The sequence below is a fragment of the Pogona vitticeps genome, chromosome 3 (genome assembly GCF_051106095.1).
Source record: "Pogona vitticeps strain Pit_001003342236 chromosome 3, PviZW2.1, whole genome shotgun sequence".
NCBI lineage: Eukaryota > Metazoa > Chordata > Lepidosauria > Squamata > Agamidae > Pogona > Pogona vitticeps.
In genome coordinates, this window is record NC_135785.1 from 122,036,086 (window position 1) to 122,050,034 (window position 13,949).

General features: G+C 39.8%; 1 protein-coding gene across 4 annotated transcripts in view; it reads right to left on the reverse strand.

Annotated features, from left to right (window-relative positions):
• GTF2F2 (general transcription factor IIF subunit 2) overlaps positions 1-13,949 on the reverse strand; it is a 118,345-nt gene that overhangs the window by 68,103 nt on the left and 36,293 nt on the right. For 3 of the 4 annotated variants that reach the window (XM_020797060.3, XM_078390692.1, XM_078390691.1), the window contains one exon: positions 11,723-11,761. The exons of the other annotated variant lie outside the window; for it this stretch is intronic. In XM_020797060.3, the coding sequence (XP_020652719.2) occupies positions 11,723-11,761 (39 nt within the window). The remainder of the gene's footprint in view (positions 1-11,722; positions 11,762-13,949) is intronic. 4 annotated transcript variants of the gene reach the window in all.

Genomic DNA, 13,949 nt, shown 5'->3' on the forward strand with positions numbered 1-13,949 from the left:
AGTTAGGAAGAGAGAAGGAAAAAGGGAGAGTGTGGAGGAAAGAAATTGAATAGTCAAGATAGATAGATAGTCAGAGAACCTGAGAGAACTGATATTATTAATAAGTTGGTTAAAGTGAATAAAGAATTGAACATGTAACCAAAGATAAGAAGTCGTTTTAATGAGTGATTCTACACATGATGATTAAAAAGAACATCTGTGATTCAAATTCAATCTAAATAAACAAGTTATGTTGGCAGCAAGTGTCTGATTCAAATACTGGACAAGTGTGGATAAGGAATATCCACTGATGGCAGCGAATGAAAGAGAAAACGTTGCCAGAGTGAACCTTGGTTTGGGGGAAACAAACACGGAACATTGGGTGGAATGTCACAGTATACAAATACCGCCACCTCTATTCCTAACTGCTAGAGTAGTATAGCAATGGAATCAATTACCTCAAGAGGTGGTGAGTGCTCCAACACTGGAGACATTTAAGAGACATTTAGCCAACCATCTGGCAGATATCCTTTGATTTGTATTCCTGCACTGAGCAGGGGATTAGACTCAGCAGCCTTATAGGTCCCTTCCAACTTAATTATTCTATGATTCGATGACAATGTATCTCAAAGAAAAGAAATCTGCTGTGTGTTTGGACTATATACTGTATGGTTCCCACACTTAATTTGATATTGCCAATAGATCCCTTTACACAGCAGAACCTACCATTCAGGTATTTTAACTCTCCTTCACATTGGAAATTTATCCATGGAGAGAAGGCGTGCACCTTGTGATTTAAAAGAACCTGCAGCTGACTGGCAGGAGCTTAATCTAGTTCATGCTCTCAGGAGGGATAGGTCCGCTTTGTGATGGTTTTCTTGTATTATTATGATCTGAATTTGCCTTTGTTTAATTGGGGATCCTAAGTTAATAGGAAGGCTTATTTTGGTTGACCTGAGAAAGGCTGCAATTGGGACACTACACAAAACCAATCAGAAATCCCAACAGTGATGAAGACAAAGTTTAAAGCAACATATGTAATATGTACCATTAAAAAACAATTTGGGGCACGCTAACTATGGCCATAAAGAGCCCCTCTAAAATCTGTCCAATATAGCCTTTACGTATGGAGTTCCAGGCTGTCATCCAAAGGACAACAGCAGCAAGAGGGCAAAACATGAGGGAATGTAGACAGGGCAACAGTAACATTCTTTTTATGCACCTCCAGCAACACCAATTACCGTATTAGACAATTATTTGCAAAATATGCAAAGGAAGGCCTTAGGAATAGACCTCAACAGATGGGAAACCCTGACATCTGAGTGTTCAGCCTGGAGGCAGGCAGTGCATCACGGTCTCTCCCAATTTGAAGAGACCCTTGCCCAGCAGGCCGAGGCAAAGAGGAAGTCACAAAAGCAACAAAACCAGGGAGCTGGACAGGGGACAGATTGGATTTGTCTTCAGTGTGGAAGGGACTGTCACTCTCGAATTGGCCTTCTCAGCCACACTAGACGCTGTTCCAAGTCCTCCACACAGAGCACGTTACCATAGTCTTTCGAGACTGAAGGATGCCTAACTAATGCAAAGGAGAATGGAGTCAGAAGTTGGAAGAATGCTAATTAGATAAAATGATCACAGAATTAACAATCACTTATCTTACTGCTGTTTGGGGTGGACATGACTGCATCTGGATTTCCTTTTTTTTCTTGCTACTCTATAGGAGGCAACAGCAATGGTCCAAAAAATTCATTTTCTGGCAAGGTTAGAATTTCTCCAGGAAGGCTTAGACACAAGGGGAGTAGGTAACTAGAGGGTGAATTGGGAATTGATGGTTCTTGTGGGTTTTTCAGGCTCTTTGGCCGTGTTCTGAAGGTTGTTTTTCTTAACGTTTCGCCAGTCTCTGTGGCCGGCATCTTCAGAGGACAGCACTCTGTGCTCTGGGAATTACTCTTTTTCCATCCTGATTAATTATCAATTTTATTGGATGTCTCTATCTGTATGTTATTCCTATTTGACATAAGAGGCTTGTGAATGGTTGGTATATTTTTGTGGCATTGCAGAATTAAAGGACAAAAATCTTGATAAAGTTGTATGTTTGCATTCTTGAACACATTAGGATTCTTGCCTTAATGAGCAGCTGCGATGGCATCATTCCTGTGCTTCCTTGCAAATGCGACAACTATGCCACCAGTCTTTCTGTTTCTCCTTACTGAGGGAGGTAATGTTCTGTGCACTGCAATAAAATCCTTCTTTGAAATATGCAGTCCGGACACAACTCACTAAAAAGCTGGAGAGTTAGAACTGACTCCTCTCACTCCCAAACTGGGCCGTCTCCCTCTGTTTCCCAATAACTCAATGCCAGGCCTGAAGATCCACCATGCATCCTTTCTGAGTTTTTTATAGATTGCTGGTGATCAATCCTCAAATCCAAGGTTTGATTAGCAATATTTCCTAGTTTCTCCAACAGATTTCTAACTGCTGTTTGAAGATGGCTAATAACAGCAGCCCAAGATGTGCCTAAGTTGTTTTATTTGTTCAATTACTTCATACATTGGATCTCAGTCTCACTGAGGCCCTTTCAATGACTTCTTCCCCAAGATAAGACAATCTGTTCCACCTGCTAGGCTTCTCTTTTGCAGCAGTTTTTTGTTCCAAAAATGAGTCTAATGAAGCTTCTTTGATTCCTATGGATTTCTGACTCATAGCTGAACAGTTACTTACTGTTAGAGGTTTCAGTCAGTCCCCTTTGCTGGTTTAATTGTGAGGATTTTGATGTTAACTCTCAGGAGATCAGGCAAAAAGAGCCATTTTCTCAGTGTCTAGGACCTAAGCATTTCCCTGCTGTATTATTTGGAGAAATAGACTTTCTGGAAATAAAGCTTACAATCTTTTTTTCTAGTTACCTATGAGTAACTCTTAGTACTAAGACACACTTTAAAAAGTACTCGTAATTCTAAGCCACACTTAACTCGGTGGATCATACATCTGAGCAGACATATATGTTACTGTGCTCCACCTTCATAGAGTTTTGTTTTCTTTTGTTTGTTTTTTAATAAAAGAAAGATCAGGGATTGGACATGTGTTGCACCCCCTTTTTTGTTCCAGAACAGCTACACAGGCACTGTATTTAAAATAATTAATTAAAGGGTGGTATTTTATTCTGTAGTAAACAAATGAAAAGATTTTAATGACTTTAAAATATAATATTAATAAAAACATATATTGGAGCACTCAGAAAACAAGAAACAGCTATTTCTGAATATGAACTATCAGGAGAACAGAGCAAGCAGCAGGAAACCTGCCTCAAATATATACATAAATGTATGTCTTGTATCAATGATACAGTCTAAATTAAATCTCAGAGACGCAGAATTTAAACTCAAATCCTCAATTTTAATAACTGCACAATAGCTTTCCAAGTCTGATTGCTGACAGATTTTCTTAAAACCTGGACTGAAATGAGTACTCCCTACATATACTTTCAATTAGAAACCAGATGAATTACTATGTCAAAATACATCTTTATAACAAAGGGACAAACTGTGTAGCCTGTGGCCTCTGAGGCAAAGGGCATAATGATGACTAACAATGTGTCATTAACAGTAAAATGGAATTAGTAAATTGGGTTAAAGTGTTAAATTACTAACATTATGGCTGTTAAGCAGAAGAAATAATAATAAATTAAAATTAGGCAATTATTTCCCAGTTCTGGGATACTCTAATCTCCCAGTAAGAAGGGCCAGCGAGAAATAGGATTGTAATATGCTTTCTTTGAAAGAGCTAAAGGTAACAGAAGACTAGACAGAGGAACCTAGAACTTACAAGTTAAAATAATTTACCCTCCCACTGCAAATCTGAAAGTAGTCTTGACTGCAAGGATAGGAATTTCTCTAATATCATGTGGTGATTTAATGGGCTGGAATCAGATTCCACAGTTCTGTTTGCTAGGACAAGACCATAGATGTGTGGAAGACGTATACTAGAACATACAGAAAGAACTGGTCAGGAAAAAGTTAGCATAAACACTTTTGCAAAGCTAGCGGTAATTTGCACACAATACATTCTGGTGCGCTTATGTTTAACCTGCCTTCTCTCAGGAAAGAAAACAAAGGCCCACAACAATTTCCAAAACCAGCATAAGTAGAGAAATCTCTGTTGCTAAAATGTATTCAAAACATGTTTATTGACACATTCTGGAAAGTGTTTCTTTTGCCTGACAGGTTTTGAACACAATGTAACTTCACAGAAAAGAGAAGACATATTTAAGAATATTCAAAATATTAGTAAGACAATAAATACAGAATGTTAGACTAGCATACAAATGCAAATGTTGGAGAATCATTCTTAACTCTATAATTGACAGTTAAGCGTTCACAAATTCAAGGTCTCCTTCCTACAGTTTATAACACAAAGGAGAATGAAGAATAAATAAATGTACTGTAAGGCTTGTCACTGGGCGTGCAAAACAATCTCTTTGCAACAAAACACTTTAGCCACTCTCCTCTCCCTTCACTGGCAAGTACAGATGTTACAAAGCAATGTGTTGTTCACACTGAAGCACTCTTTTATGCTCACAAACACAAGATGTCAACCACCACCTAGATATTTCACTCAAAGGGATGTCTACTGTACTAAGAAAAAAAAAAGAGTGGTGGGTTAAAAACATGACCTTGCAGCATCTTCATGGAAGAACCACTTTGTACATGAGGGCCATACATCATTTGTGTTGCACGAATTCATGGAATTCCAGCTATCCGCATGAGCTAGCCCATGGCTGCCTCAAAATTCTGTGCTGCCACAGGAGATTTGGCATCACTCTGCTCTACTAGGTGACCAGTTTTCTATGAAAGATGATGTAAAACAAGCCTTTTGGTATTACAAAATCAGGAAGTTAGGAACAATCCTACAGTATACTTTCTGAGAGGCAGAAAGGCTGCTCTAGTGGTTATTAGCAGACCCTGGAAAATTATTTTTAGTCCTAATTCATCTAACTGACAAATATGCAGAATTGTATCATATGCAGCATTATCTCCCTGAAATAAATGTTTGAGTCAATACCCTAGACAAGACTTGGGGGAAATTATCCTCCTCGACTAGAAATAAAAGGCTTACTGTGTGAATTAGACATCCTGATAACAACACTTGGTTCAGAGTGCAATGTACTGTACATAGATATTTTACAGACTCTGTAATCTGCAAATGGGGTTAAGCAAAGTTTTAGTTAACTCCTGTTCTGTTTGATTTATATATTTATTAGAGATGGGCACGAACATTGGTTCGGAGGTTTGTTCCAGCTTGTCAGACCAGCACCACCAATGCTGCACATTCCCTTCTTCCACCTCCTAGCCCGATCCCCCACTCACCAGCAGGCGTGTGCCCTTTGGGCGTTCAGTCAGTCCTAGCAGGAGTGCTTGCCTCCCTCCTCCACTTCCTCTGGCAGCTGACCATTCAGAGGAGGAGGCAGGGCAGGGATTCCTTCAGCACTGCCTTTGAGTGGACGGCTGCTGGGGGAGTTGAGGGAGGGAAGCGTGAGCTCCTGCTGGGACAGGTTGAATGCCTAAGGAGGAAAAGAGCAGTATGTGCCAACTGGTGCCATCCAGCCAGGGGGATGCGGGAAAGGAACTGGGTCTGACAATCCAGCACAAACCTACAAACCGAGGTTTATGCTCATCTCTAATATTAATGACAATGTTGAGCACTTGACGTTTCTAGTTTTTCATGCTCTCAAACAAGCCACAAAAGTTTTTTCAGTTTTATTATATGCAGATAATGCTGTAAAGTGGGGCACCACTGTATTCCTATCTCAGACTTAAGTGTCTCACTCTTTTGCTTACTTTTCTTTCACCTTTATCTATCAAATTGTCCAAACAATTCATTGGAAGATTTCTTGCAAGGGCTATTATCAGCAGCCACTCAGTACATCAGGAGCAAAGGAACAGGAATTTTTAACTTGTCAAAGGGCTGGATTGGCTGGAACTGAGTGAGGGGACTGCTCTGCTTCAGTTGCAATTGTGGCAATTTGTGCACTAGCTCCTGGTACCCTTCATTTTCTATTTTGCAGCCTGTGGCTCCTAGACTCAGAAGAGAAGATGGTGATGTCAGGCGGTAGTGGGGAAATAAAGCTCCCCATAGTCTATAAATTTAGAGTGGGGGCTTTGGTTGTATCTTTTGTCTTTATTTGCTTGCTTGCTTTTGTTGACTTTGGGGACTGTGTTTATTTTTTTTAACAGCGCTATTTTCCCCCTCTGTGTACACGTGTGTGGGGGGGCAGGATGCTTTCCCTGTTACACTGATTTTTTTAAAAAAACTGTTATTTGGGTAATTAAACTGTTATTTGGTTAATTGCCACCCAGAGTATACCTTTAGTCTAGATGGGCGGGGTAGAAATCTAATAAAATAAAATAAATAATTAACAATGTACCTCTTTTGTTAAAAGTGTATATATAGAACTTTTTATTTGTATTTCTCATGTACTATTGCCTACTTATGGATTACACCTCTTGCTTCCCTCTCTGATTTTTTCCAGCAGTTTTTAAGTTTTTTTAGAGCTGATGGACAAGAGCCAGAGAAAACATAAACGGGAGGGGGGGAACTAAACAAAATACTGTGGCATGAAAAACGTGGTTCCTTTTATATTTAATGAAAGGACCGGTACACAAAATACACAAAAACAAAAGAAACTCATCTGCCAAAGAACCTGGAACAAAACAAAGTAAAACTGAAATGAAGTTAGTTTTTTGCTAGGCACATCTCTAATCACACACTCTTGATGATGGAAGTCTATGAGGCCAAGTCACTTAGTAACTCAATGCCTACTGCCATTTTAAAATTATTACAAGCTGTACAGTCAAAATTCCTTCAGCAAACACTTTTGATTCCAGCATGTATTTCAAATGCCTAGTTGAGAAATTTTCCCTCCTTTCTGTGCAGGCTTGGCTTTGGACATTTAATTATGAGTTATAGTAAATCCAAGCTCTTTCTGGCTTGTTTCCTTGAGATCTCCTTTATTCACATGAGAATAGCTGGATGAAAACCATTTGCTCTTTTGTGTGCTCACCACAATAATTATTAAGTGCAGCTCTTAGTAAAACAAGTGATTTAATAAGGCAGTGTTTGCATGATATTGAACAAAAGTATAACTTTTCCACCATGAGAAAATTGTTCCTTTGAAACAAATTATTTCCCACTCATTCCATAAATACGACAGCATGTTATTAGCAAGATCTAACAATTCTGAAATATAGAAGAACCTTTTCAAATGCACTTTTGGACATTTTGATTGCCTGCTAACAAGAGCTTTTGCAATGCTACTCAATAAAAAATTTCTTAGGATAGTAGACAGATGAGGGTTGAAAGGGCAAAAGGTAAACACCTCCACCCAAAACATCTGTGTCTATCTTTCACTAACTCAAAGTGTTCTGCTTAAGAGGCTCTCTTTCAGGAAGCATGAAAGAAAAAAGCAAAAGCCTCTTTTATGTTTTCTTTCCATTAAGACACAAACGTTCCATCTGTAACATTTACTTATTTATGTCTTTTTATTATGCTTCTACAGAAATTTGCTGAAGGAGTTGATCATTCCCTTTCTGGTTGCTAACGAGGTTACCTATCTGTCTTGAATCTTTTCCTCTTAGAGATCAAGAAAGCAGGTGACAGCACATTCTGCAAACTGTTTGGCAGCTGCTATCAAAATAAAGTTTGATACAGTGCCCTGAATCATAACTTCTTTTTTAACAGATATTAGTAACTTGAATTTACTTAATTCTATTGTGGTCTGATGTAATTTCTTCCTGATTCTTATCTAATAATTTTATTCTTTGATACTGTGTGGTGAATTTGGTAAGGCATGTGGCTGGATACAAATAATGCAACTTTACTTGAAAGAAATACAAGGTAGAAAGACAGCATCATGCTGCTTGGCAGAAAGGAGTGTGAATAGAAGGTGAATAAGCACCTTCTATTGAGAAAGACTGACAAGAATGAAAAAAGAGTGGGTGACAGTGAGGGGGGGAGAGAATACAAACAGCAGAAAAGACAATGAGAACTGGAGATGGGGGAGACAAATATCACCCAGGTGGTTAAAGGGAGACATGGTACAACACAGTTATTAAGGACAGAATACTTTAGTCCATGGGAGAGAAAGACAATTCAGGTAAGTGGATTGGTGAAGGTTCAGGAAGAGCACTTTATGGGGATTAAGTCATTTGCAGATAGGTACTTCTGTCAGTATGAAATAACAATGGTTACAACACAGCTATCAACAATTTTAAAAAAGAAAGGAGTGGGTCAGTGTTGGAATTATGATTACAAATAAGATGGCCATTTTGCTTTGCAAGTACTGATAAGTTAGTGTATTTTTTTTGGGGGGGGGGAACAGCTGAACACAATTTGAGGATTACCTGATGAGGTTAATGTAAAAGTTTAACAGTTCTGGTGGCCGAACTATTAATACTGACACACAAGAAAAGCAATAACACATTAAGTATTCCAGATTGGAATAATAAAACCAATGAGCTGGTAGTTAAGAATATGATGTGTTGTCTTTTCAGCAAATTTAAAATTACAGTGGGGTCTCGACTTACAAACTTAATCCGTATTGGAAGGCAGTTTGTAAGTTGAAAAGTTTGTAAGTCGAATCAGCATTTCCCATAGGAATGCACTGAAATCCAATTAATCTGTTCCGGCTGTTTTTGGTTCTTAGGTTGAGGGGCATTTCCCTTAGGAACTAAGGCAAAGCCGGTTAATCCGTTCCTACCACTAGGGGCAGAATTTTTTTTCTTTTTTTCCTTTTAACCTAAGATGACTTAGGTTAAAAAAAGAGGAAAGAAATGAGGGAGAGAAGGAGGGAACAGACACCTTTTCAGCAGAACACCCTGAAAAGCACATTTTCAGCCAAGACAAGTACCTTCTGGAAAAAACCAAGCACCTTTCAGACAACAGATCACCTTGAAAAGCACCTTTTAAATCAAGACAAGCCAATACAAGCACCTTTTGGGGAAAGGGAGGGCAGCAAGGGAGGGAGGGAACACCTTTTAAAAATCCAAAAATCAAAAATTAAAAAAGCGCCAAAAAATAAAAATACAGTCCGTACCGCACTGTACCAGGCAATACCAGCAGTACCAGGCAGTACCAGGCAGTCTGAAGACTGTCTCCAAATCCACTCTCAAAACACTGGGAAGAGCGAGGAAGCAGATAAGCACCCTCTTCACTGGCCAACGGTTAACTGAAAGTTCAAACTTCATGCTTTCCCCACCTCAAACACGTTTTTTTTGGTTTGTAACTCGAATCTAAGTGTGCAAGTTGAGTCAATATTTTTCTATCAGAGTGGTTTGTAAGTCGAAATGTTTGTAACTCGAGCCGTTTGTAAGTCGAGGGTTGACTGTACTTCTTTAAGTGAAAATATGATGGTAGATTTTTTTTTTGAGAGAGAGAGAGAGAGAGAGAGAGACTATTATTGTTGCACAGTAGTGCAGCTGTGTCATTGTGCAGCACAGCAAACCAACATTCTAAGGGCAATTTTAATAATGGGACAGCCCAATTTTAAAAATGTAACTTTGAAATTAGATCAGCACCAAATTTGGTACATATGTAACAGACTGTCTGCTCCTCTCCAGTACCAATGGGTACATTTGGAAAAGGATTTTAGAGTTCTGTTTTCTTCTTCTTCTTTTTTAATAAAACTGTCCTCTCCTCTCTGGGAAGAAACAAGTGACCCTAAATTTCCCCTAATTTAAAATAGCTTATATAAACTGAAAAGACCAATCTTGCTTATGTTGAAAAAAATGGATGGTTCTACCTGTTTCTTTGGTTGTTTTTTTTTTAATTGGGAAAGAATTCAGGCTGCAGAGGCTCAAAATTCAAAAGGGGAAAACAATTACTTTGTTATAAGACTGAGCAGAACAGGATTACTAGCCATAATGTTCTAAAGTAGATAAAATGTTGCAGCTTTGTGGCCCAGAGGGGAGATGTTTGGAGGGCACTGAAAGGTCAAAGAAAAAGTTAAAAGACAGAGTTCATTTTTAAAAAGTAAAAAAAAAGTGACAGTCCTCCTGAAAGGGACATTTTGCTATGTGTCTTGAGGAAATTGCCATACTATTTTGTAAGGCATATTCAAAGTACCATATTTTTCTGTTTATAAGACGACCTGATGTATAAGACCAACCCCCATTTCTAACCACCAAATTAGAAAATTTGCATGCCCAGACCCCCTTGATCCTGAATCCCTTTCATGGCTGTTTCAGGATCAAAGAGGTGCTATCCTGTCGCCCTTTCGTGGCTGCGTTACCAACTTCCTAAGCCCTGTGGGGCTTAGGAAATGGGTAAAGCAGCTGTGAAAGGGCGGCACACTCGCACCCCTTTGATCCTGGAGCCCTTTCATGGCTGCTTCAGGATTAAAGGGGTGCGAGCGTGCCACCCTTTCACGGCTGCTCTACCCTGTGGCTTCGCAAAAGGCAGGGAAAGCGACTGCCTTCCGTGTATAAAACGACCCCAATTTTTTGTCTAAATATTTAAGTAAAAAGTGTCATTTTATACACAGAAAAATACGGTATTTCTGCATAACAAAAGCACAGAACAGTTGTGTTTGTTCCAGCCCTGAGTGATTTCAGTAAACATTCTGAAAGGATTTCTGAGACTAGGCTCCTGACACAGGTCTTCAAAAGGGAAATCAGCTCCTTATTACTATACATTAACTGACACAAAGCAAGAGAAAAATCCCAGAAGCTGACTCATTTTTTCATCAGGTAACAACTTCTCACTGAAACACAAAGCAACTGTCAGGGCTTTTTTTCAACAAGAGTGAATGCTAGTAAGCTCAAGAAGGTATCCTGTAGACCAGGGTTCTCCAAACAATGGTCCGCAGACCACATCCAGCCCACCTTGCCATTTTATCCAGCCCAGTCCCTTCCACCCAGGCAGGCGGGGATGCGTGTGGACATCCACGGGGGCGGCCGTCCATGCAGGCAGGTGGGGGCGCATGCGGGCTGGCGGATGTTCATGAGGGCAGGAGTGTGGGCGTCCATGCGGGCAGGCGGATGTATGTGTGGGCAGTGGTGTGGGCGAGTGGACGTCCAGGCAGGGGTGCGGGCAGCCACGCATATGCATGTGCACATTGGCCCTCAAAAATGTGAAAAACATATGATGTCACCCTCAAGCTCAAAAGCTTGGAGACCCCAGCTGTAGACCAATATTTTCCCACCTTGGATAATCCAGGTGTTTTCGGATTGCAACTGCATTCCAAGAATAGTTAGGCTATCCAAGGTTGGGACCCACTGCTGTAGACCATCTTGACTGCTGCCACTTGTGTTCTCAACATTCAGGTTGATATTTGCTATACAAAGCTTGGCATCCTTTTTCCTGCTGGCAATGTGGGCACAATGTTATGCAGCAATATTTTATGGTGTTTTGAACTGTGGATACAGATGGACAATACCCCACGTTCATAAGACGAAGGATTTTTTTAAGAATTGGAATTACAACTGTTCTCTGAAATTCTTTCACAAAGATCAGGCTTATAGTAGTATCTTAAATGAAAACAAAATTCAAAATACTTCAGAAGATCTAAAAAAAAACCCCAACCCTTCACATAGCTACAGTAATTTTTCAGCAATGGGTCAGTTTGTTTTGCTATTCTAATTTTATAATGTTTCGCGTTCTCTGTATTAACAGCTCAGAAAATATCAGATGTAAACAGTCAAAAACATTTCTTTATTATATTCTTCATCAAGTTGTTGGAAGAAACACTTACCGCTATTGTTACTCTCAGATTTTTCATCGGTCTGGCATTCTGGAAAGAGCAATAAAATAAGAATGAGGACTTTATAATTGTGCATACTATAGGCATTAGTATTTTAAATCTTACAGAGTGCTACAAACTGGCTTTGGTTTGACTTGCGTCAGTGGGTTGGGAAACTCCCTCTCCTCTGGGGGAGTGGCTCTTCTTACGAAGAGTGGGGTACGTAGGTTGGGCATCTGCCTGGACTCGGATCTCACCATGGAAACCCAGGTGGCATCTGTGGTGTGGGCAGCCCATTTCCATCTTTGGAGGATTGCCCAGCTGCATCCCTATCTAGGGGGCACTCACAAAGCTGATTCATGCCCTCATCATCTCAAGAATAGACTACTGCAGTGCTTTCTACGTGGGACTAACCTTGAGGCTGATGCAGAGACTTCAATTGGCCCAAAATTTGGCAGCCAGACTAATAACTGGGGTGAAGAAATTCCAGCGCATCTCCCCCACTCTGGCCACCCTTCATTGGCTACCAGTTTGTTTCTACATCGACTTCAAGGTTATCATGGTAACATTTAAAGTCGTAAATGGTTCAGGACCTCGGTACCTATCAGAACGCCTACTCCCAGCCAGATCTGTCCATAATACTCATTCTTAACAGACAGGGTGGTTGAAGGGCTTGAAGGGAAAGAGGCCCGGAGGGAAAGAACAAGAAACTGGGCCTTCTCAGCGGTCGCCCCCCACCTATAGAACCACCTGTCCATCGAGATCTTCCTGGCACCCTTGCTGGATGGGTTCAAATGAACATTGAAGACTTGGCTCTTCCACCAGGCTTTCCCAGATCGTTAAGATCTCAGCCTCCCTTTTACCATCCTTTTTGCCATCTTCTGCATCATCCTTTTTACCACCTTCACTGCCATCTGTTTTAATTTAACCCATTTGGCTATGTATTAATTTATTTTTATCGTGTTTTAATATTGTGGCTCATATTGTTGTTAGCCGCTCAGAGTGGTGTGGTTGCCAGATGGTGCGGGGTAGAAATTCAATAAATAAATAAATAATATAGCATAAGCTTTATCAGAAAACAACTCAGTGAAAAAAAGTAATATGTGAAAGTTTGAAGACCTTTCCCAATGTCTTGGACAACTCTTCAAGTACTATCCAGGAATAGGTGGAAAAACAGGTGACTCAGTATCAACACAAGATTTTCCTTGTTTTTCAACAGTGCTGTGGAACTGGCATCAGCTTTTTCTTGCTGATGTGGCTATATAATTTGGTAGCCAGCCATTCATGCTGCATGGACTATCCAACTCTCTCTCAAAGTGTGAAATGATGGAAAAATCAGAACAGTGAATCCATTTTGGAACCTGGCTGAAAATGGGGGCTTTGCTATGATCGCTTCCCCGCGATCATCGCAAAGCGAATTTTTCCCATAGGAAACATCGCAAAAACAGTGTCGCTAAGCGATTTTGCCATAAAATGGAGCGATTGCTAAGCAAGGCACCACTGTGTTTGAGAGAACAAACAGGTAGACTCCTCAGTGATTTAAATTCTGTACCACAACTCAGGGGAAAGGTAAGTTTTAATTTTTAAAAAAGACAACTTACATCGATGAATTAATAAAAGGAAAATGCACATACAATATCTTTTGTGGTCAAAAGACTAAGAGAAACAATGTTATACAGTGTGTGTTATAGCTTGCAAAACTGTCCTACAGTATAAGAGTGCATGTGCAATGGAATACTTAAGTCTCCTGCTCATTTCTTAAACAAGTCCTCCATGCCACGGGAAAAGCTACCTCTAGAAGCACATGCTAACACAGGACGAAAACAGCCAAAGGTGGGGAGAGGAGACACAATGAAAGAGAATTCAGTATAAGCAAATGTTGCATGCTCTTGCAGGACTGGCTTATAATATGGATGAAATTCTAATTTCCACTTTATCCATCTAAAACACATTTTAAATGTTGTATTTTGTGGCAATCAAGTGGGACAGGGCAACAATTTTAATCAATGTAATAGATATTATACAGTATACAGTTATGTTCTAAATGACTTTAGGCTAGAAAAATGGCAAGTCAAATGAATATTATTCAGAACATTCAATGAAAGGAAAGTTAGAGACTCACACTCTAGAATCTGTCATCCTTCCATCTTTTCCACAAACAATATCTGTATCATCTATTTTCTCTTGACAAGAAAATATATTTCCTTCTTGATCTTTCAGCATGCCTGATCTCTGTTTA